The following is a 24,083-nucleotide window of genomic DNA, read 5'->3' on the forward strand; positions in this document are numbered from 1 at the left end:
AATAATAATAATAATCATAATAATAATAATAATAACAACAATTGCTTACACTTATATAGCGCTTTTCTGGACACTCCACTGAAAGCGCTTTACAGGTAATGGGGACTCCCCTCCACCACCACCAATGTGCAGCTCCACCAGCCATAGTGCGCCAGTACGCTCACCACACATCAGCTATCAGTGGGGAGAAGAGCAGAGTAATGTAGCCAATTAATCATAGCCTCCTAATAACCCCTATCTCTGAACTGGCTTCATTATATATAAGTGTATGTAAAAATTGTATTATTATATACTAAAATAGATATCTGGATTGTAGATTCCAGGTTCCAGCTATAATCCACTCACGCTCGTTTTCAAGTTAATGCATACCCCCAAATAACGTGATGAATAAATAACCGGTGAACATTTAAATAAAGCCAAAACACAATAGTTTGTGTTTACACCTATTTAATTACTGTATTTTGCGTGTATTCTTAGGGTTAATTGTGCAAATGTTATCTTGTCTATAGTAGGTAGACAGTAGGTACAGTAGGTATTTTACATCTAAGGTCAAAGGCATATTTCAGCTAAAATTCAAAGTCAAGCGGTGCACTTTCCCTGAATGGACACTAGAGGGCACGGTTGGATACCACGTGGAAGTGCTTAAAATGAAAACAGGCGGCGATTTTACACAAAGGGTGGTGGGAGTGTGGAACAAGCTACCCGGCCATGTTCTTGTAGTTGATACCCTGGCTTCTTTTAAAAAAAAACATCCGGTTGTTATCCTCAGATTAATAAGCTACTAACAACAAAAGTGCTTCATGGACCAAATGGTCTCCTCTCATTTTTCAACTTTTGTATGTTCTTAAATTAATAATTGAATGAGCAATGCCAAATGATAACCAATTTATTTATTTTCTATTTATTCTAAAAAATACCCAGATCTGCAGCTTCCAAAGTTATGACTGACAGGGAATGACCAGCTTAAGAATTACAGTACACTGTGATTCAGAATCTTTTGAAGAGTCTGTATGTAGAGGCTGCACCTTGCCTCTGAGCTGTCAGGAGCTCAGTGCAGTGCTGTCACAGGGCCTGCGGTAATGTGGGGCGTCTTGCTATCTATGCCTGACAGAATCACACTCCTCTGAGCTCCCTCCTCAGTTGTACTGAGACAGCAGAAAGACAGAGTGAGCCACAGTACCATGAATAAAACATAAAGCATAATGAATTCCTGTAACGCAGCCCCACAAAAGAAAAAAATGAATGATCCCAAAACTCAGAGCACAGTCGACTTCCAGCTGGAGAACATTGGCCTGTGTACATTTCAAAGACACTTTGGAATCGTTACTGACAGATTTCAGGATTGCAGAGGTCTCTATTGGCTTAAGAAACAACTGATTTTGGGGGAGCCCAGCAGCAGAAATGCATTCGAATCTTGTCAGCTATAATAAGTTGTTTGACACTAAACATGAGACGTTACAAAGCAAATCATGACCACAGACAAATTTTCATCAAAGTTTCATTGAATTTGATGTGAAACCATTTTGAACAGGATGAATGTTGTCCCATGAAGATCCCCTTTAGTTTTGGTGAGCATTTTCATAGAGCCGTGAGACCCGACATATACAGTAGCACAGCACCTAAAGTAATTGTTATAGAGCAGCAGTTTCTCCCAGTCTTGCCATTATGATTTGTAGCTTTTGAATACAAAGTGCTTCTTTTTCTACAGACTATTTAAAGTAGTACAAAGAAAGATTTACTGTATATCAAACCAATGCAAAAAAAATCTTTGCTTGCAATTGTAATTGTTATGTTCACTTTCGATCGACTGTGAACGGATTGTTCCCTAAAAGCCAGTAAGACCAAAAAAAAAGCAGAAAGAACAATGCTGTAAAGCACACAAAAATATAAGAACACATGCATTACAAATCTGAAAGGCTTAAACAAACTGTGCTGTGGTTTGTTAAATAAATTGTCATTGGTATTTCAAATTTGTCGTAAGTGATACCAGAGCTGATTTAATGAAAATAAATACAAAGGAAAAAAAAACATTTGAGGCAATGCTTTTCTTTTGTTTCCCTCATTGTCTAATTGGTCTAATCACAATCTGAGAATTTATAGGCTTTGTGGGCAAAAAAGGCTTTAATATTCAGCGAGTTGGATGGATCCACCCTTTTAGTATATGTTTTAGCTGAACACAGAGAGTTACAGTGAGTATTAATGAAGTCTGGTATTCCTGAGGTAACTGAAACTTGGGGATACCACACAGTCTGTGTACTGACTGGCGATCAACCACATGTTTGACCAACACTGGCCTGTAACACTGTGGCTCACAGACAACTGCAGGGCCTGAGCAATGAGATATCTGCAATGCAGGAGTCTATATATAGCAGGAGGTGAGAGCGGCAGAGAGGCAGGGAGGGGAAGGGAAAGACTGAGAGAAAAGCAGAGAGAGAAAGAGAGGTGGCGAAGGGAGGTGAGAGAGAGTAAAAGAAAAACATGGGTCTCAGAGGCGGTGTTACCAAATGAACAGATCTGCAAAATCTAGATAATCCAAGGCAAGTTGGGCTACAATTTCTCATGTCAAAATTGGCAAATCTAGTGGGGAGGCACAGTGGAGCAGTGATCAGCATTGCTGCCTCACAGCGCTGGGACCCTGGGTTCAATTCCCATGGTGCTGTCTGTGTGGAGTTTATATGTTCTCGCTGTGTTTGTGTGGGTTTCCACCAGGTGCTCTGGGTTCTTCCCACAGTCCATAGACATACTGGTAGGTTAACTGGCTTTTGGGGAAAATTGACCCTGGTGTGAGTGTGTGTTCCCTCCCATGGATCCCGGGATGAATGTCCATCCCCCCTTGCACCCTTCGCCTACTGAATTAGGTTCTGGCTCCCCATCAACCTTGCTTTGGTTAAAGCAGTTAAAAAATGGGTGAATGGCAAATCTAGCAATATGAGTGACTCTCAGCAGCAAGTGATAACTTCTGATATACACATCACCAAGCCATTGTCCAACATGTTTCTTAGCATAACACCCCCAGCACTCTTCCTGTCATTACACACCATACCAGTATAGCATACTTTCACACTGACGCTGTTACTGCCCACATCTCCTGTAGAGCACAGTCATCAGTGAATTCCCTCATATGAACCACTAAGACAGATGTGCACATTGGGAACACCAGGAATCTGGGATTGAAGCAGAAAGCAGTGAAATAGTTGGAGACAAACCGATGAGAATTTGGAAATACGCATTGGTGAAGACAAGAAACTGCATTGCAGTTGCTAAGATGAGATACACCAACCCTACTTGCTGCATATTCAAGGGACACAGAAAAACAGAACTCACAACATTTATATATTCATTCATTCCATTTGCCTTCTGCTTGAAAGACAGCTTTTGGTGGTGCAGGGGAGGTAAGAGAGTATGAGAGAACTAGGGTGAAAGGTGGAGGAGGATTGTTGGTGGAAGAGAGGGAGATTGAAAGAGAGGGAAGACAGGGGGAAGGATGGACAGATGGGAATGGAGGGACAGGACAGTGGAGAGAAAACGAGGAGGGGAGAGAAACGAGCGATTTTGTCTAATGGGAGAATTGAACAGGTAGGGGTGATGCAGCCTCAAATTAACATTAAACAGATTAAAGAACATGCTTTATTGATATCTAAAAAAAAAATAGCCAGCAGCCATGTCACCCTGCAACTCACAACTGGTAACCCACTGAAGCTAAGCAGGTGTGAGCCTGGTCAGTACCTGGATGGGAGACCTCCTGGGATAAACTAAGGTTGCTGCTGGAAGAGGTGTTAGTGGGGCCAGCAGGGGGTGCTCATGTGGTCCATGTGGGTCCTAATGCCCCATTATAGTGATGGGGACACTATACTGTAAACAGGCGCAGTCCTTCGGATGAGACGTAAAACTGTGGTCTGTGGTCATTAAAAATCCCAGGGTGTTTCTCAACAAGAGTAGGGGTGTGAGCCTGGTGATGGGCCCTCCTAATAATCCCCATCTATGAATTGGCTACATTACTCTGCTCTCCTCCCCACTGATAGCTGGTGTGTGTGGAGTGCTGCACATTGGTGGTGGTGGAGGGGAGTCCCCATTACCTGTAAAGCGCTTTGAGTGGAGTGTCCAGAAAAGCGCTATATAAGTGTAAGCAATTGTTGTTATTATTATTATTATAATGTAGACTGTGCTACATTTCTAAGAGCCCAGTCTAATTGGAATGGCCACTTCTGACGTAGGGGTAATGCAATTCTGAGGAAACACAAAGCATGTGGTGGAGATGACACAGCAGCACCTCAAGCTGATAGCTTGGCCTGTGATAGCTTGGCCTGTGGATGCACTGTGGAAAAGCTGGGCAATGCCATGTCAATTTGAAGATGTTCCATTTTCTGTGCCAGTACTCCATGTGAGAAGCAGAAAGTCTTGTTTACTTTATGGTCTGATATCTATCCGGTTAAAGAAAAAAAAGTAATTGAATAAAACCTCTCTAAAATACAGCAATTGGTAATTATGCACCAATTGGTAAATATCTTTTAGTGCCAACTGTTTATGTTTTTTTTTTCTTATTTTGCAGTGGTATATTGCGCTCATTGTATATTAACTTTTTTGTCTGTATTTCATTAGCAGTTGATACTTTTATCAACGCTGTCTTGTATTTGCATGATATATGATGCAACAGCAGTGTCTTCAAATTCAAATTCTGAACGCCATAATCATCCAGCTGGGAGAAAAGAGCTCTGAGCACTCCTGTCTGAGTCCCCACAAGAGAAGTCCCCACTGATCAGCTCTTGCTGTGTCCTTAATTTTCCAAGTGAAATGCAATCACAGTCACGTGACACTTTAGTATCGCTTCATTAGCCCTGCAAATGTGGTATTCATCTTTGAAGCTGTTTTGCATGTATCAGAGACGTTCAAATGTTATATCTAGTACATATTTAGTGTTTATCGTTATTTATCATTACACTATGCTGGGGCATCAGGATCCACATAGAACGCAGGGTGAGCGCCCCCTACTGGTCCCACTAAGACCTCTTCCCTAGCTGCTGTAAAGACTCAGTTGCGGCTTTCCATGGGTGGAGGGAGTTGAATCCTGGGGGGAAAAGATCCATTCTTCAATTCTGGGAAGAACAGTAGAACAGTAGCAACAAAAAAGTCAAACTAAATAGATGTGGGCTGTAAGGAGAGGGACATGTGTTTCAGAGTTCATCTCTGCCAGTGTTTTACGATAAACTGAGATGTATTTTTGCTTGGTGGGCGGAGCGTGGAGACGACCTTGGCGCAGTTCATGCTCGGCTCTGGGGGGGAGAAAAGATCGCTCAGCAGGTTCTCTGTTCAGGAAAGTCATGGTTAACTGAGCGCCGAGCAGCAGTCCTCCGAGACGCACGCTAATAAAACAATAAATCCATCCCTTGCTGAGCATCTTCACTACCTGATAATTAAATTCACTTTAAAAACGCTTTAATAACCTTAAGACAGGCACTAAGGTCATCTTTACTTTAACCCTCTCCATGGTGCTGTAGCTCTTAATGGGTAGGTTTGCAAACTTAAAGCTTTTAAGGGCTGTTTGTTTGTTTTTTATTTAAAAGACAGGAACAGAAAAAAAATCTAAACTGGTTTGTTAAAATCACTTCAGGTTACTCCCCCACTTTTCAAAAAGAAAAGGTTCTGTACCTGTCACCGATTCAAGAAATCCAAGTTTGAATACTTGAGACCACATTTCCCAAAGCTGAGCTCTTCAAAGATAATTCTCTGTTAGATAATTACACTTGCTGAGTCATTGAAATAGTTCAAGCAGAATCTCAATGTTTGTAAAAATACATATGCCCAGCAACTAAAATTTAATTTTGAGCGGTCACACGTTCAGGAAATGGTGTTACAAACACACCTGGTAAATCCCTCACCATAAACACTCTAAGAGAGGAATTAAAAAAAAAATCTTAAATATACACACTACTGTGTGTGAGCTGTAAATTATAATTGAAAATCATCTGACAAAAATGCATAACAATGAAATTTTTAAATAACGGGATTCTGACCATGAAAACTCCAAGATTTGTGTAAAAATGTGAATCGGACTAAACAAGTGATTATTCTAAAAGCGATGTCGCCTACATGGCACAAAAGCAGAGTTTTCACAAGTTCATGTTCACTGGTTTTAAATGACAGAAACAGAACAGAATATACGTTACTAGCATATAAAAGCAGGCTGCGCACAGGGCTGGCCTGTTCCCTCTCGTGACTTACACAATCAAAGCCATGGGCCTGGTCAGCCAAATTGCCACTAAACCACAGTGTGTGATTTTGCAGATGAATGAGAGGTAACTCATGTTAAAGCAGACTGATGAACAGACCGATGGGCATAAACATGAAATAAGGCTAATAGGAGGGAGGTTACACTTTTTAAAGAAGAAAACCTGTTGTTTCAGTCAATTAATTTATCCAATACTTTGTATGAGCTTATTGATAAAGTAGTTCTCATCTAGAAAGAATGACTGTTTCCTTTTGTTTAGAATTCTTTTCAAGCAGGCCATTAAACGTGAAAGAGAAAAGTCAAAGAAATAAATCTTCTGGCGGTCTTTTGGATTTACATTCAATTTACCATAGACTCATCATTATTTTTCTTTTTTCCGACCTCCGGTGTCTTACAGTTCACCTCAACTTTCATGTTATTTTCTTTTTTAAAAGAAAATATCTATTCCACATGTCTCAGGCTCAACCCCATGAACGAAAGTATCAAATCACAAAATGTGTAGTGTTTGTGACTAACTGAGAACATGACTGATATAATAGGGAAATTTAAGTACTGTATTGTTTCACAAAGATGACCATTGCTGTCTCCAAGCACCGGGGCCCTGGGTTCAATTGGGATGCTATCTGAATGGAGTTTGTACTTTCTCCCCATGTTTACATGAGTTTCTTCCAACAGTCCTTAATTGGCTTAATTAACAGTAAGTAATTGGCTCCAGGGAACATTGGCCCTGCTGTGAGTGTGTGTCTGCCTGCGCTGTGATGGGCTGGTATCCTGTCCGGGGTGCACTCTGCCCTGTCCCCGTTGCGTGCCAGGATAGGCTCCAGGTCCCCCAGGAGCCTGAATTGGAAGAAGTGATTAGAAAATGGATGGATGAAAGGATGGATATTTCTACGGGAGAGGGACCTTTGGGAGTCCGTGTTTCCCACATGTGCAGGATTTTCTTCTGCAGTTTGCTTGAGAATACCACTGATGTTTCAAAAATCTGCAGCTTACTTGCATGCATGCTGTTGCCAACATCATCCACCCACTGCTAAAATTCTTAAACTGCTTTTCAGCAAATATTTGATTTGCTTTAGAACTTCCAAAATGCAGGTTTTTATTTTCAATCGCAGGCAAACTGCCCTCTCCTTAGCAAATGAATTAGCATGGCAGTTTACCCACAGCTTGCCCTTGGTTCAAACAATGAACGAACAACGTATTCAATGTATTGCTTGCTCACAGCATTTCAAAAGCATCTGTCTAATGTGCACCTCAAGCCGCAGCACTGTTGATGTAACAAGACTCCCTTTTGCACTTTCAATAAAGAAAAGAAAAAGGTTCTGTTTCAATTCTCTTTGACAGTGCAAACTCATGGTCCAGTGCTTAGAACTACGGGTGAAGCACAGTGGGACACTACTGTGAAGATTAAAAACCTGCACGGGAAACGAGCAAGTTGCTGCACTGAACCATTTCAGGGCTTATGAGCTGCAGACTCTTGCATAACACATGGTGCAGGATATTACACTCCGGGTACTGTACTTCATTGTGATTAAATTGGCTTGGAATTAAATGTCATTTCTTTTGCTTCATCAGTACAATTTGTACAGGATCTTTCAGCTCATAAATCTTAATGGAGCAATGTAGTCTATGACTATTTCCCCAGCGACGCATGCACACTGAAAACTCATTGGTATCAAGGCAATAAAAAAGCCAAGGCGCAGGATTGGGTTGTTAAATGGTTTTATTTGGCATTGGGAAGAATGTGCCACTGCAGTGTGTGAGAAGTCAATGCAGCGGTTTTGCAGCACATACATTGTCACAGTTGTTGAGCAAGTGAAGTTTGTACAATTCTATTCCAGTGCTTCTGGATACACAGTAAGTGATATTTTATTTAAGGCAATTCATTAATTTGACAGTCAACAAGCAAACCAGTCTTATCCATCTATATCAAGCTCAAGGTGTGAGGCCATGCAACATGATTTATTGACTGATTGGTTGAACTATATGGATGTAAACCATTTTCTCTTTAAATACGAAAAGCTGCCCCGTCTTCTTCAGATATCAATTCCCCCTCCTCTCTAACATTGTAATTTTCCTCCAGTACCATTTACTGTAACAAAACCCATGAAACTCTAATATTTACCTTTTCAAGCATTCATTGAAACAATCATATTTCTATCATCTTTCCCTAGTTCTACACTATCCTGAACTGCACTGATCACGTAAGAATTTATACAAAGCCTTGTATTAAATCCAGTGTATTGATTTCTGTAGTATAATGCACAAATGACAAAACCTTCTATCACCAGGACAATTTTCTCTAAATGTTGGAGAAAAGACAGTTTGGGAGAATGAAAAGGCTAAGAGGGTGAAAAAAAACTTCTAAAAGAAAATGTTTCTTCTTTTGTTCATATTTATTATGTAACATAATTTAAGGCAGGTGTCTGCAGTAAATGCAAAGTGCTTTCCGTGTCACCCACAGATGCTGAGACCGAGACAGCCTTTGTGCAGCTGACAGGGATCTGTCTACAAATGCCTTAGCCCCTTCACTTCCACGACCTGCCAGAGAAGAAAACAACTTCTCATTGAACGTCTTCATCACTGCAGGCCCTGAAGGCTTGAAAAAATTAAAATGGCATCATGTCAATTTTAAGGAAACCTACGCATTAGCAATCATAAACAGCAGTACCCTGTATCTTACATCTGATTGAACACCTTAACAAACAAGCACTGAGCAACTGAAATAAGTGGTTGCTTAATGAACAACCATTACCACAAAAGCTACCTTTGTTTCAGACTCAAGGTGCCAATACCAGTGTCTGTAATGATACGTATGTATTTCAATTTTCAACAACATCTGTCATGCATGGCAATAGCTCAATTTTTTTTTCAGGATGCCACCAAAATACATGGCATGTGCTCAACAATACCAATTACGAACAAGGTTCAGAGTATCAGTACAATCTAATATACCAAGATCAAATGCTGTGTTTGCTCGGTTATGGGTCTGACTGCTTAAGGAAGACACTACACATTTAAAAGTAACAGTATTTGGGCAGTAAAACTGACCTCTTCATTTCAACATCCTCATACAATGCAACTATCTAAAGACCAAGGTGCTCAACCTTAGAATCACCACTTGGTTAAGACTTGGAACACCTGTTGTCACCAGGTTGAGATCTGGCTCAGTTAATTCAATGATGGTCAACTGTGGTGCTTCAAGATGTACTGTAGATATTTTCATGTCCAATGATTCCTAAACTTAATTGAACAAATCACCTGCTTCAGGGGTCAACAATGAAATTGGTCCAAGGATGCAGAAAGCAATGATTTGATGACCCAAAAACTCTGACTTGTGGCTTTCTTAGGTGAGGATTGCCCAGCCTTGATTTAAAGTCTCATATGTGTAATCAGCAATGTATCTTTAATGTCAGGTCTCCCTCAGTTCTCAAATGCCGAACTGTGCCATTTTGGGACTTAAAAGATCAGGTTCACCTATTGGATTATGGACACTGAGGACTGGAGTTAAAAACCCTTGAAGGAAAAAGTGTGGGGTACCAGACCAGAATAAAGTAAAAAATATCTTTCTCATCATTTACCATACAGCTCCATTAGGCATGTTAAAATAACCACCGCCATAATCGGCAGAAGCATCCTGTATTGTCACAATACATCTGAGCCTTTGGAATACAAACATACTTGCCTGTGACAGCTGACCATATAACAGGCCCTGCATGTGCACAGGGCCAGACTATCTGGTGTTTTGTCTTTGTTTTTGTTAGGAGGGCTCCTTTGAGTGTTACCTTTGTGTCACAGCTGCTCATTTTAATGTGGTAGGGCCCTGTAAGGCTATGGTTCACTTGAAGCACTTGCTGAGCTTGCACTCATACTACTGTGTCACTGGCTCTACAAGTCTAGAGCACCTCAACCGTCTTCACAAACACATTTCCAAGCATCAAGGGGCCTTCAGCTACCGCAGATGGAAACGGCAATCAAATCTCGTCTTTTGCCCTCGCAGTAAAAGAAACAAAAAAAGGAATTTGTCAGACTTAACACTTTCATGCTCAAGATGCTGACTACATCTCTCTTAGCATGCTTGTGTGTTTGTGCCGATAATGACGTTTTCAAGTTCAGTACTCGTCACAGCTACGTTAACTAATGTTTCCCTTACTGAGTTGGTCACTAACGTTTCTCAGGTGATATTAACCATCAAACACTAACTCACCTAGAGACATAAGAATGAAAGCAAAGGGCTGAAAACAATGGAAATAGCCAGCTACCCCTTTGGATACATACAGCCAACTCGCATTATTACATTCAGTGCTGTGCTGAAGGAGTGAGAATCAGGTAGAGTTTAAGGTAAAGAGAAGTGAACAGATACAATTCTCTGGAGACTGTAACGGCACTGAAGCCAAAAATGAGATTTGATTTACCCTAAGCAAGAAAGCTAGTGATCTCACGCGTTGAGTGAGAGAGAGGGAGAAAAAAGAGGTACAGACAAAAAGCCAGGTGTACTTAGCCAAATCGAGGGATCAAGAATCGTAGTCTATGTTCAGTCACAGGTCAGGAAGCCGGAGGATCAGACGTTTAATGAGTTGCTCAAAAAGCGAGAGGCAGGCGCTCCACTGGTGAAACCACTACTGAGCGTTGTGGTGATGGTAGTGAACCCTTAAGTATTCTGGGTAGCAGAAGGTGCGGTGAAGAGGGAGAGGCGCGATTGGATGATTAGTTAATACGTCGGGGTTTGTGGGAATTGGAAAGAGCTGGTGTCTGGTTGTCTGGGGTCGTGAGAATGCTTCGGCATTTGCAGGAATGTGTGGTCGTGACAGGGACTCTAGCTTTTTTTTGTTACTATTTCAATGAACGCAAAACCATGTTCACTGTGCCCAGTATATGAGACACTAGGCACTCAGGAGTTAAATTACAGTAGTAAAAAAAAAATGGCAGGTCTCCATATTCCTTGGCATCAGCTTTTCCTGAACAGAGAGATCAAAATGACCCTCGAGGCCTTGTGAAGGAGCTGCTGCTACAGTATGCTGTTTCAGTAGCATTTAAAGACAATAATTGTTAGATGTATTGTTGCATGACTGCAGTGTGAGAGTGGAGGGGATAGAACACAGTGTATTTACTGTACAGGTGCATCGATATCAGATTGGAGGGGCACCGGTGTTAAATGTAAGTGCCTGCCGTTAATATATGCATATGCTATGTGTATATGACTATAGCCTTTTACTCCAGAGAAAGATTGTCATTAAACTCTATTGGAGTTCTTTCCATTACCTTTGATGAGATCTGCTCTCACATCTGTGCATGTCTGATCACTGCTCACTTCTTTCTTCTAGTACTTTACCCTCAGCTTTTTGATCTACAGTATCTGTTCAGCATCTTGAAACAGTGCAAATATAAGACTTAGTTTTTGGAGTTTCACAGTGCAATATTTCTTCCTATATTATTTTTGGGACCTCATTTCTTGTTTTTGTACTTGCTCATTCCACAGTGGCTGCCCTGCTGAATCCTGACTATTCGAAGCACATTCAAATGGTGTTTACCATGTCTAGGTGTTAAATGCTATAAAACTGAATTGGTACCTGCTTTGAAAAACTGCAATTAGACATACTGATTGTGTGATTGAATAGCACCTTGGATTAACTGACCTTAGTAATAATACAGTGTATTCTATGGATAAGAAAGTCCTAAGTACTTCACTATGATGTGCTTGTAGATGCTTCACATCAATATCCAAATGAAGATCTCAGGTCAGTGGTAAAAATGCATGCCGATCGCCACTGAATATTCCTGTCTAATTTTGCACGTGCTCACTGTGCTTGTAAATTTAACACCAGGCTCTGCAATGAGGCTTAACGAGCGAGCAGCGTGCATCTTCGTCATGCTTCACTGTGCTTTTAGTGCGATGTGCTGTGGCAGTTTGGAGAAACACTGTGAGCAGTCAGGCTTCGCAAGAGCTGCCATCACACCTGATGGGCTTGCTGTGATTTTCTGCTGTCCTTTCCTATACATGAAACAGCATTCAGTGTTGAAAAGTGTCATTTAACATTTTAGATATACAGGGGCGAGGTCTGGCTTGTTTTCCTGTTAAACAGTACAGTCCAGCAACACTTGATTTTATTTAAAAATACTGTATCCTACTTTAGAATTCCTTTGAAGTATAGCAGGAATTCTTTTTGTAAATGGAGAATGCACTTGTGTCATGAACTATACCACTAGAGTACAGTTTGGTCATAAATGCTGAACTGTGATTTTTTCAATCTTTTAAGCAGAAATGTCTAAAGTGCCTTTACTTTTATCCTTCTCTGTATCTGCAGCTTATACGTCTTCAAAGAGCGTGTTGGGAAAGTCATTTCTATTTTACGATCTGAGTGTATTTTTACTTAACGCTCGTGCTGTTGCGGGGCTGTGGTGCAGTGGCATCGACGAGTGTGTGATGGAGAGGTGTCTGGACATGGGGGGACAGGAATCAGCATGTTTCACCGGAGGAGGCTGGGAGGTTTTTAGCTCTTGCTGGTTGGTGCGGCAGACGGCTCTTTCTTCTCCTCCTTCTCTTCCTCCTCCTCCTCCTCCTCTCCTTCCTCTTCTCCTTCCTCCTCCTCTTTCTCTCCATTCTCCACCTCCTCTTCTTCCTCCTCCTCTCCCTCCTCTTTCTCCTCTTCTTCGGGCTCCTCCAGCTTGGCCCCCATCCTCCTGTACAAGGTGCTGCTGCTCATGGTGTAGGACCTGGCTGCAGAGTAGAGGGAGGACGACACAAGTCCGGGGTAGCCCGACTGCAGGAGTGCACCCCCTACCGAGCTCAGACGGGTCTCCTCGCCTTCCAGCAGCTTCCTGCATTGTGAAGAGGAAGGGACACAAGAACAGAAAGAGAAACTCAGGGGTGAGGCTAGACAGGGGCAAAGAAAAGAGGAGGCAGATAAGGGGAGAGCAACGCTTTTCACTGAACAAATGAATCAGGTGTTGACCGCTCTTCATCTCCTGAGTTTGTTCATCTTATATCCTGCTCAGTTCAGCTGTTCTGGAAAAGGATCCCCAGACAGGCTGCCACAGCTGGTTTCCTGAGGTCCTTCAAAGGACAGTTTCGTCAGCACACCCCGTTCCTCGCAAGAAAGTCCCGTACCTGTAGGCGGCGATCTCGATGTCCAGAGCCATCTTGACATTCAGCAGGTCCTGGTACTCCCGCAGGTGGCGAGACATCTCCCCCTTCGTGTTCCGCAGCGCGTTCTCCAGCTGCTGGATCGCATCCTGCAAAAGTGCAAAGACCGCCCCTTCGTCAGGCACACTCCTCCTCGGCTGAACGCACGCATCTTATCCCTGCACTGGGAATATCTGTGAACTGCAGTGTTGTAGCTTTCCAGTGTCCCTTTATGGGGAAATGACACTCTCCCAGTGTCATACAGCACATCCGGTTTTAACCTGTAACTTCTCTAGTTACTAGCTTATTGATGTTTGTCCCATTTTATAATTATTACACATTAACTAGCTGTGTAATCAATGACGTTAAGAATACATTAAGGTAAAACGGATGAAATAGGAGACAATTCTTGTTTTTGATTTGTCCATTAAGGAAATGTGAATCTTAATCTTTTATTAGACACAAGCTCCCCAGTAAAGTGATTATAATTCCTGTGACTGATGTTCTGTTCTGAGCTGTTATGTGCAAGAACAGCAGAATGCTGCTTGCTGTTAAAGGTGTAATTCCCAGCACCAGCACTGCAGACTGGTTGTGGTAGAGCAGCTTGTGCTGTTTAATTGCACTAAGAGCACTTTAACACTGAAATGCACAAACTGTCTCATCGGGTCTCCTGCACCACATCAGTGAGCTTGCAGACCTTACAGTACCAGCAGGGGGCGCCTCCCCCTCACCTGCAGCTCGCTGGTCTCCGTGGCATGGCGGTCCTCCAGCTCCTGCAGCTGCCTCTCCAGTGCCTCGTTGTGGCTGCGCAGGGCCTCGATCTCCAGCGTCCGCGCCTGCATCTGCCTCCGGTACTCGCCCAGCTCCTCCTTCGTCTGCTTGACGGCGTCCGAGTTGCGGGCGGCGGCCTCCGTCACGCTGGCAAACTTGGACTTGTACCAGTCCTCTGCCAGCTGCTGGTTCTTGGCCGACAGGCTCTCGTACTGCGCCCGAATGTCGCGCAGAGCCAGCGCCAGGTCGGGCTTGCTCATATCCATCTCCACCGACACCTGGGCAGGACACAGAGGAGCACCAGCACAGTGACCAGTTTAATCTCACAGGGCCTCGTGTTCCCCCCACCTTTCCCCTGTGCAAATCCACAAATCTAGGAAGAGCCTGTGCAGAGCAGGTATACAGAGAGAGGAGTGCTTTTGGTTTTGCTTAATTGCTTTATTTTGTTTTTCATTCAACAGCTTGCGTCTTCCTCGTACATAAAAAAGTCACAAGGCCATTCAGGCGAATTTACTTGAGGATCCTTGTGAGAGCATTAAACATAAAAAAGAATTGTATTTTTCGCTTAGCCTGTCAGTAAAAAGTTCAATGATCACATCTTTTTCGGACTTCCTAGAACTTCTTTCATGTCGTTACAATGGGAAAACATAAAGGTTCCAGTCCAAGACTGGCCAATCGGAGATAGGCAGTATCAGTTATATTATCTAAAAGCTGCATAAATGTAGCTGGGGTGCACAAGTTTTCAAACAGAGCTGCAAGAGCTTCTAATTGGCCAAAAAGACCACTGATTAAGACTCGTTACTTCACACATATGCATTCTCAAATGATGAATAATGATACTGTATACCTTCATGTCATTCCACCTCGCTTTGGCTTTTGGATTTTGGTTCTGGGCAGTGCTGCAGTAATGTCTGAAAGCTGTGTTTCTTAAAAAAATATATATATATTTTTGCATTGCCAAAAGCCTACTCACGGCGCATCAACACTGGAGTGCTCCATGCACTGCACAGAGCATCCAAAATATCAAGTTCTCCCTAAATCTCTCCTACAATCCAAGAATATGAAATTATAGAAGGCGGGGAGCCCATTCAATCCTTCTTACTCATTCTATACATCATTTGTGTTTTAATGCCTTTGCATTTTTCTGTCCTTCTTGTAGACATATTGCTTGTGTCATGTAATGGTCCGATACCTCCATGTATTAGACCCCTTTATCTGCATGGCCAATACAAAATATCCAACTGGGTATGGGTTGAGCCTGTGGTTTGTGCTGCTTAGGAGCAAAGTTTCAAAAATGGGGGTTTGAAATAAGGCCCTTTTGGGTTCAAAAACCAAAATAAAGCAATTATGCAAAACCAAACTAATTTGCGTGAGTCCTCTTGTTGAGGAATCAACATTAAAGGTTCTCATTTTATTTTATTTTTTGCTTAGCCTGTCGGTAAAAAGTCAGAATGCTGTGAATTTTGAACACCCCAACAGAGAGTATTTGATTTGTTCCGACGCTGTCACCAGATCAAGCTGCATCAGCTTGTCTGAGCGGAGACAGAGCTGGGGGCTGCTGAATCGAATTAGTTTCTTTCTATACCCTTTCCCTTGGAAATGCACAGCAGCTGGTGTTAATTTTACTAGTGCAGTGTGCTCCCCAGAGGCTGGTTTAACATTCAAAGCAGAGAAACGTTACAGCAGGAGACAGAAAGAGACTGAGGGAAAAGGTTCCACTGTTTATCTCACTGGAAAGGTTTGTCCTTAATCATCATTTGTTTTAAAAGGAGCGATGCACAGCAGGGGCTGGGGCTCTGCACTACTCACTGACAGGCTGTGGGTTTAGGGCCCCACTGCAGACGCTACAGTTGGAATATTATGGTTATTTACAGTACAGTATGTGTTTAGCAGACATTCCTTCCCAGCTGGCAATTACGTTTACAGTGTGTTGTTCCTTTAATCAAGACACTTCACCCCAGTTGCTCCAGTCCACCCAGCAAGGGAAGACTAGGGTTCCAGCCTGGGGAACCCACATGCACCAGCCCGAGTCACACCCCAGAAACAGGGAGGGGCTGTGGCCTGGCTGGCTGCAGGCTTTGTGTGGACGTTACTGCTACCCTCTCTGAAAGTCAGGACAAAACAGTTCGCAAAGTTTTGAAACGTTTCTGTAAGAATTCACAATCACGCACAGGAAGATAATGTTGTGTTGTCTATGTGCTTTGAGTTTACAGTGTTCCTCTACCTGTGGTAATAGGTCACCACAGAACTGCAGGTCTTTTGATGACTAAAAATATACCACAATCTGACAACACATTTTTGCCTTGTTGTGGTTCAGCTTACTAAAATGCCCTTTTCTAGATGAAAGCTGGTTACCTTTTCCAGCTGGACTTGCAGTGTCTCTCTGATCTCTGTTTCTCTGTCTTTTTATTCATATCAATAGTGGATTAGGAATGAAAGGTGGAGCTTTTGGGTGTTTGGATGAAGATTATAGCATTAGGAACTATGAAAAGGCCAAGCAACTGCGCACTACAAGGTCAAACCTAGTGCTCGTGGAAAAGGAGCAAAGAGACTCAGCCTTCATTCTGTCACAGTGCGGGTGAAAATTATTTTATTGGATGTACTTCCAAACCCTATACCAGCCTTGCCCAGGCAGTTCCTACAATCCATTTCCCTATGAATTCTGAATACATAGAAAGCAGGTGAATGACCTGCCCATGAGTAATACACAAGATTTTCACTTTCATTAAATTTCATTAATGTTGAAAAACAAAATTTATTTCATTAAATAAAAATGGAGAGCGATTTTATTACTTTTTTACTCCCCATAATGTATAAATAAATCACCGTACTGCACCTCAATATAAATGTCATTATTTATAGACGTCCTTTATATTGTTTTATATGGTCACCTAGAGCACATAAATTATTGAAAGTTGAAATGCAGAGGTCTGAATTCTAAAATGTTTTCTTTGTTACTAGATACATTAGAAATCGACGCGTGCTGATGCAACTAGGGGAAAAGGGAGACTTCTGCACTATTTAACTGCGGAAACTCTAGAGATCTGTCAATAATCCTGTAGCTGGTAGCGAGGCGATGCTGGAACGGAATTCTTCAGTTGTCTGTCTGAGCGATACAGAAGGACACGCGGCGTCCTCCTCGGTGCCACACCTAGAATTATGCGCTACTGTTCATCTGCAGCTCTGCGCGAGTATTTCCCCCGGGACCACTGCGATCCTCAGGAGACTGGCGCGTTAAAGCAGCGACACGTTATTACGGGGATTTCAAAATTGCTGATGTATGGGAGGCAGCAGCACATCTGCGTATTTATGTTCTCTGCGATGCGTTTAATTCATTCTTGCTTCTTCTTTTCTCCAAGACCAGAAAAAAAAAGTCTAATGAAGCTTCAGTTTGGGTAATTGCATTGCGTCTTTTGCCCTGTTCTCCTGCGTAGAGAAATGACTTCTGCAGACAATCGAGTTTAAATGGAATGCTAATAATGTCTCCTCTCAGCTTGGGCGCCGCACAGGGCTGGATTTGCTGAGCTCCCGAGTTGGCGCAGCCGGCCGTGACCGCAGTGCCTGGGAAGTTTGGAGCGGGGACACCCCGGAACGCGAAGCGGAACGGAGACGCAGCAGGAAGCAATAAGCAAATGCAAGCCAGTAAATTCACTTAATTTCACATCTGATGTCCGGCGGACACGGACCTGCGTACTCTCGAATCGTGTCAGAGCGTGTCGCCATTATTTGTGCATTAAATGGGGTCTAACAGAACCTAAAACACGCAATTACGTGTCAGGGAGAAAACTGTCAACCTTCATGGAGGATATAAAAGGCACTCTGGGGAAGCACTGCTCTGATTAACCCCCTTCAGATGTGTGACATGAGCCTTATTGCTGTATGATGTTTCTGAGGCGCTATATCCTACCTGGGACGCCTGCATGGAAGTCTGCAACTCCTGCACCTCCTCCTCGTGCACTTTCCTGAGGAAGGCGATCTCGTCCAGCAGCGACTCGACCTTCTTCTCCAGCTCCAGGCGGGCGAGCGTGGCGTCGTCCACGTCCTTGCGGTATCCCTTCAGCGTGCCCTCCGCCTCCTCCCGCAGCCGCGTCTCCTCGCCCAGCCTGTCCTTGACGCGCTCCAGCCCCTCGCTCATCTGCACGCAGTCCAGGTGCATCTGGCTCTTCTCGTGGGTCAGCTCCTCCACGCGGGCCCGCAGCTCCCGGATCTCCTGCTCGTAGAGCTCGTGGAGGCGGGAGGGCTCGGACTGCCGCTGGCGCAGGAGGGTGACCTCGGCCTCCAGGACCTTGTTCTGCTGCTCCAGCTGGTGGACCCTCTCGATGAAAGTCACGAAGCGGTCGTTCAGCCCCTGCAGCTGCTCCTTCTCGTTGGTCCTGATGATCTTGAGCTCGTTGGTCACCGCCGTGGACTGGGAGAGCTCGAAGCTCTCCGGCAGGGCGGAGTACGTGGCTCGCCCTGTCCCGATCTTGCGGTAGGCAGACGAGGAGACCCCCGAGGACGAGACATAGTTGCGGGAATGCAGGGTCGGGCCGGTCCGGTAAACGGAGGCTCGGGAGGGGCTGCTGCTGACGGAGACCCGCGCTGAAACTCGAGGAGCGTCCCCGAATATCTTCCGATAGGAGCTGGTGGAGTAGATATCGGTGGAATAACTCATCGTGTCGTGACGGTGTCCTCCCCCGGTTCTTCCGACAGCCGGTTGTAAGAGAGCGAGTGAGTGTGACCGACAGCGAAGGACGGAGAGACGCAACTGCTGCCTCGCAGGTCAGCTGTATTTATACCGCGGCGCCTGCCGCATCGTTTGACGTGCTGGGCAAGGAGGCGGGGTAGACGGGCAAATCTGCAAACATCTGCAAAAAAATGCCCAATTCCGCTGAGGGGGAAAAAAGGAGAGAGAAAAAAGACTCCAGACGCGTTTTTTTTTATTTTGCCTTCGATGTTTCACCCCTTTCCACACCGTTGGTGCAACAAACAAACGCAAAAACGACGATGCCACGGAAAATGCCACATCATACCAACAAGTAGAGTAGTAAGATCAGCCGGTTGATGAGTGTTGCTTAGAATAGTTACGCCCAAGTAAAAATCCCGAGAATCCAAAAACCTAGAGACTGGAACCAAATGATGCCGCTGCGTCTAGCTGAAGTCACGTGACGGCCAACACCCATTTCTGAAAAGGCTCGAGTCAGAGCAGTTACTACTTTTCAAGAACTTCAACGCAAATTCGCTGTCCCCCCCCGTGATATTGACTCCGTGGCTCCACGTACACGTCTGTGCGTTCACACATTTCAAATAAATAAGAATAATGCGTTCAGCCCTGAGAGCTCCCGGGTGCAGGAGGCCGTGGCTGGAAAACTAAGGCAAGAGCGTGACGAGAACGGTGGTGATATACAGTCTGCCAGCTTTCAAAGAGTTATTTGTCAAAAAATAAAAGGATTCTAGTGACTGGGGGGGCTTAAACACTCCCTGGGTTCTTATTTATTACTAGCTCGATGTATGCAACGCTTTTGAATTTCATCCTAGCTGTTAACGCACCATATCGATCACGTGAATTAGTCATTGCTCCGTATGGATTGCAGTACGGTGGTAATGTGCGATCCTGGCATATCATTGCCATTCATGCATTTATGCTTGAAAAGATGTTTCTTCACTCCGGATCCTTGCAGGAGGGGGAGTGGGGGCGTGTGTGGGGGGGGATAAATTCTGACTGCAGAGTTGTGAATTCAGAAGTACCAGCGACGAGGAGAGAAAAGACAGGTTTATTGCCTTCAAGCAGAAAAAGGAGGGCGGGGGAATCAATGAGGGGAAAAAATCCATTCCCTTTTTGGCAACTGCTTAAAGACTTTAAAGACGGGAAGGATGCGCGGTGCTTTTCAAGGATTTCATCGCGATCATACCACCAAACCGGACCCTATTCCCTTACCCCCGTTGGAAAGATGATAACATTTCCTCTCCTGTCAGAGTTTCGTGCGGAATGATTTGAATACATGCTGCACAGTGCGCCAAACGCTCGCTCCCTGCAATGCCTGCATATGAGATGAGATCGCGGTTATATTGAAGTGTCCAGTGTATGAGGGTGGAGGCGGGACTGAGCGAATGAAGGTCAGTCCGTCTCCAAAACCCATCGATTGCCACTACGTCTCCTGTCGAAGAAGAACCGCAGTAAAATATTTTTTTAGATAAAATTAGAAAATAAGTACCGTGTTTGTAGAATATTATATGGATAATATATATATATATTTGAATGGGCAAAAAAAAAAACTCGTATTTACTTTCCTGAACGATATCACAAAAGATCTGGTGCTGATACCGATATGATAGTGAAAATTAAATACTATTAACGGGATCAAATAGAAATAGAAAATGACTCCTCAGTTCTTCTAGAGCTGTCTTTTTTTTTAAATGAGAATCGATCAACTAAAAGGATTAGAAGGATTTGGATTATTAGAACATTTCCGTATCCTTCCTTCCACATGGAAGAGCAGAGTGTGAAGGCGGCAGTTACATTATTTATGACTTTATTGAGTCGTTTCCACAGTCTGCCACGCAGTGAGCGAGCGGGTTTGCCGGATCGAAGGTGATTTTTCACGCTGTACGGATCGCGGTGCTTCATCGATCCGGCTGATGCGTGCGGACCTCACGCCGAGAAAATTGCTTCCAGAGCGCGCCGAGCCGAGACCGGAGGCAGAGAGCGCGAACGACTGCTGTCCGAGGTGCTGAAAATGCGGCCCGACCCCGAAGAAGATAGGAGAAAATCCCATCAAACGTAGCTGACTCCGACCCGGGACTGTAAAACGGATGCGTGCAAAGGTGTACTAGCTCAGTTTAGTTAGGTTGTGCCTCTCTTACATTATGACCTCGTCTTTCCCGGCTGTCATGCCCGCTGGTTCGTTCAGAAATGTCTTAAGGCTTGATGAGGGAATCTTTTTTGCGCCTGGTGCCTAGTTTATCCCATCTCTCTGGAAGCTGAGTGCCTCCATCCCGAACTGACTTTGAGTCCTATACGGCTATACGGTATGTGGCATCCGTGTTGTAAACCGCATCTGTGTTGTGAAAAGATTAGGGGTGTCATGGACACATTTCCTCAAGGAGACTAGTTGTGGTCTCCTAATAATCCCCGTCTCTGAACTGGCTTCATCACTCTGTTCTCCTGGTGTGTACTGGTGCACTTTGGCTGCCGTCGCATCATCCAGGTGGGGCTGCACATTGGTGGTGGTGGAGGGGAGTCCCCATTACCTGTAAAGAGCTTTGAGTGGAGTGTCCAGAAAAGCGCTATGCAAGTGTAAAGATTATAGATAGAAATGTTCACTTTCGTGTTTCACGAGGAATGACGGCAGCCGGAAGCTTGGGAGAAATTAGAATCATTTATTGAGATGTGGAGATTTGGCGTAACCCGCTTGGCTGAGGGCCGACCTCCCGGCCGTTGGACGGGGAGGATAGGACCCCCATTCGACCAATGGGCTAGCTGCAAAGGTGCAGAGGGGGTGGAGGAGGGATGCAGAAAACGAACGAGGAAGAGGAGAGGGTGACGTTTGATATATATGGAGACCGGTTGCTTACGTCAGGATTAGTGAGAACTGCGGCAGCTGTGTCGAATGAGCTCGGCCGCTTTCATTCCTCCCGAACTTTCATTAAAAACTCCATTCACGCGTGGAGGTAGCCCGCAGCGCCAAGGTCTTTCACTCCACAAAATCTAACGTGGTGAGATGTAGCGAATGGAGAGCCGATCTGGTGTTACTACAGGTCCCAGCCTACCTGTCCAGGAGGCGGTCAGTCCCAGTGCCTTCGCCGCCCCTCGGTTACTTACACCCGGGCAGTGGCTTTGTGACTGGTCCTCTGTCCGCTCTCCTCCGGGGGGTCCCCGGCCACGCCCTCCGCAAGGGTTTAAAGAAAACAGCAAGTTTTCCACATTACTTCGGTTCTCTGGACATGTAACGGCGGGTCGCCACAAGAGGGCGCTGCTAACACGTCACACTTAAGCTTGGCTGACAAAGAGGTGGCCTCCGCTGGCCTTCTCTGTAGCTTACGCCAATGTTGCTCTTTCTCTTTTTGACACGTCTCCATCCCTTTTTAGAACTGCTTTATCCCATACAGGATCCTGGGGGAATGGGAGCCTATCCCACCAAGCAAACGGGAGCAAGGCAGGATACACCTGGACAGTGACGCCAGTCCATCACAGAGCACACACACCCAAGGTTTGTCCCCACCCACACCAGGGCCAGTTTCCCCAGAAGCCAATTAACCTACCAGCTGGTCTCTGGACCGTGGGAATAAACCCACACCAGCACAGGGGAAATACATAAACTCCACACAGACAGCACCCCAGGAATCGAACCCAGGGCCAGGGCGCTGAAAGACAGCAGTGCTAACCACTGCACCGCCATGCTGCCCCTTTTTGCCACTTATCTCAAGTTAATTTGCAACATGCTAAACGGTAGCACATTGTATTTTATGATTCAAAGTCTCTTCCGATATAAATTTAGCGCCGAGAGCTGAACCAATTTAAATGGGCCAATCTCTTTGTTAACATCTCATCTTCGGGGGAAGAATTCCTGAAGGTATCCTTCAATTAGCCACTGATTAAGCCATTAACTGCTGATCTGACTAATCAGCTTATCTACTCGTCCGCGTACTTTCAGTTTACGCCTTCCGGTCACAGCGCGCGAGAGGAGGGATCACTGTCAAAGGTGGCCACACATCGAGTCCCTGATTCAAGTAATTAGTGTAATTTAGTCATGAAGAACAGAGGGAGGAAGAAAAGCATATGGTGATGACTGCAGTGTTCCATTTCTGATCTAGATGGGCTGGAGTTGGCGAATCAGTCAGTTTAAAAAAAACACAATGCTATTATTATTATCCTGGTAATTATCCAACAACAAAAAAACGATACCCTCAGTCTCCAGCAGAGGGCGGAAGGGCTTCAATATTGTTTATGATCCCTGGTTTTTGTTGTAGATCCTGTCGTGTTTGTATTCAGGGGTGTTCCTCTGTCTCACTTTGGCTCAGAAAATATTTGTTCTACAGCCTTTTTCAATATTCTGAATTCAACCCTTGGTTACCCTCCACCCTTTTGGTAACCAACCTGCAGGGTGGAGGGCCTGCTGGGGTTCTGTCATGCTGTCTGCGGGTCTTTCTTTATCAATTTAGTGGCCTGTTAGAGATGGATGTGTTATGGTAAGCTGGAAGCCCAGTACATTGTCACTCAGGTCCAGGTCAGCACAATCTGACCATTTCTCCCATGAGACGATGTTTCTGGAAAGTGTCATTCAAATCGAAAGTGGGAGATAAAAAAGGCTATGTTTGGTTGTTTTCATATGGTACTGCATGATCCTTTGGCTCTTCTTCATTGTGTAACTAATGACTAATAAATGAGACGCTCATCAAATAAGAATTCACAATGTTTTAAGGAAGAAATCCCCCCTCTACCTTTTCAAATACTACTCATAACAGGGCAAAATAAGAAAAACACTAGGAAGAGGAAGACGAATGCGTGGTGGCTCTGTGGCTAAGGATCTGCGCCTGTGGCTGGAAGGTTGCTGGTTTGTATCCCACAGCCGGCAGAGGAATCCTACTCCGTTGGGCCCCTGAGCAAGGCCCTTAACCCCAACTTCTCCAGAGGCGCTGTAGAATTGGCTGACCCTGTGCATCCCCAAGCTTCTCTCCCTGTCTGTGCATCTCATAATAATAATAATGTTTCTTTATTAGCCCTATACAATTTCTTGCATTAGGAATTCATCTTTTCACATACCCCAGCTTTTCTCCATGGAGACACAGACACACATACAGGGAGAGAGAAGCTTGGGGTCAGAGCACAGGGTCAGCCATTGTACAGCGCCCCTGGAGCAGTTAGGGTTAAGGGCCTTGCTCAGGGGCCCAACGGAGTAGGATAGCTCTGCCGGCCGCGGGATTTGAATCAGCAACCTTCCAGTCACAGGCGCAGAGCCTTAGCCACAGAGCCACCACTCCGCCCAA

The 24,083-nt window shown here is 44.6% G+C and overlaps 1 protein-coding gene across 1 annotated transcript; it reads right to left on the reverse strand.

The window, feature by feature from the left end:
• Window positions 1-7,928: 7,928 nt before the first annotated feature.
• On the reverse strand, window positions 7,929-18,890 carry neff1 (neuronal intermediate filament family member 1). The gene is made up of 4 exons (XM_006625543.3): window positions 18,025-18,890; window positions 14,078-14,395; window positions 13,332-13,456; window positions 7,929-13,042 (listed from the first exon to the last, which is right to left on the reverse strand). Exons 1-4 carry the CDS (start codon window positions 18,769-18,771, stop codon window positions 12,715-12,717), a joined length of 1,518 nt encoding a protein of 505 aa, XP_006625606.2. The 5' UTR covers window positions 18,772-18,890; the 3' UTR covers window positions 7,929-12,714.
• Between the last annotated feature and the right edge of the window lie 5,193 nt (window positions 18,891-24,083).

The sequence above is a fragment of the Lepisosteus oculatus genome, chromosome 2, assembly GCF_040954835.1.
Source record: "Lepisosteus oculatus isolate fLepOcu1 chromosome 2, fLepOcu1.hap2, whole genome shotgun sequence".
NCBI lineage: Eukaryota > Metazoa > Chordata > Actinopteri > Semionotiformes > Lepisosteidae > Lepisosteus > Lepisosteus oculatus.

Excerpts from the sequence above, each read along its gene's own strand:
- neff1 (XM_006625543.3), bottom strand. The coding sequence starts at position 18,771 with ATGAGTTATTCCACCGATATCTACTCCACCAGCTCCTATCGGAAGATA. Across the intron at positions 14,396-18,024 it reads CTTCCATGCAGGCGTCCCAG|GTGTCGGTGGAGATGGATAT; the intron begins GTAGGATATAGC and ends TGTCCTGCCCAG. Across the intron at positions 13,457-14,077 it reads CGGAGACCAGCGAGCTGCAG|GATGCGATCCAGCAGCTGGA; the intron begins GTGAGGGGGAGG and ends GCACTTTTGCAG.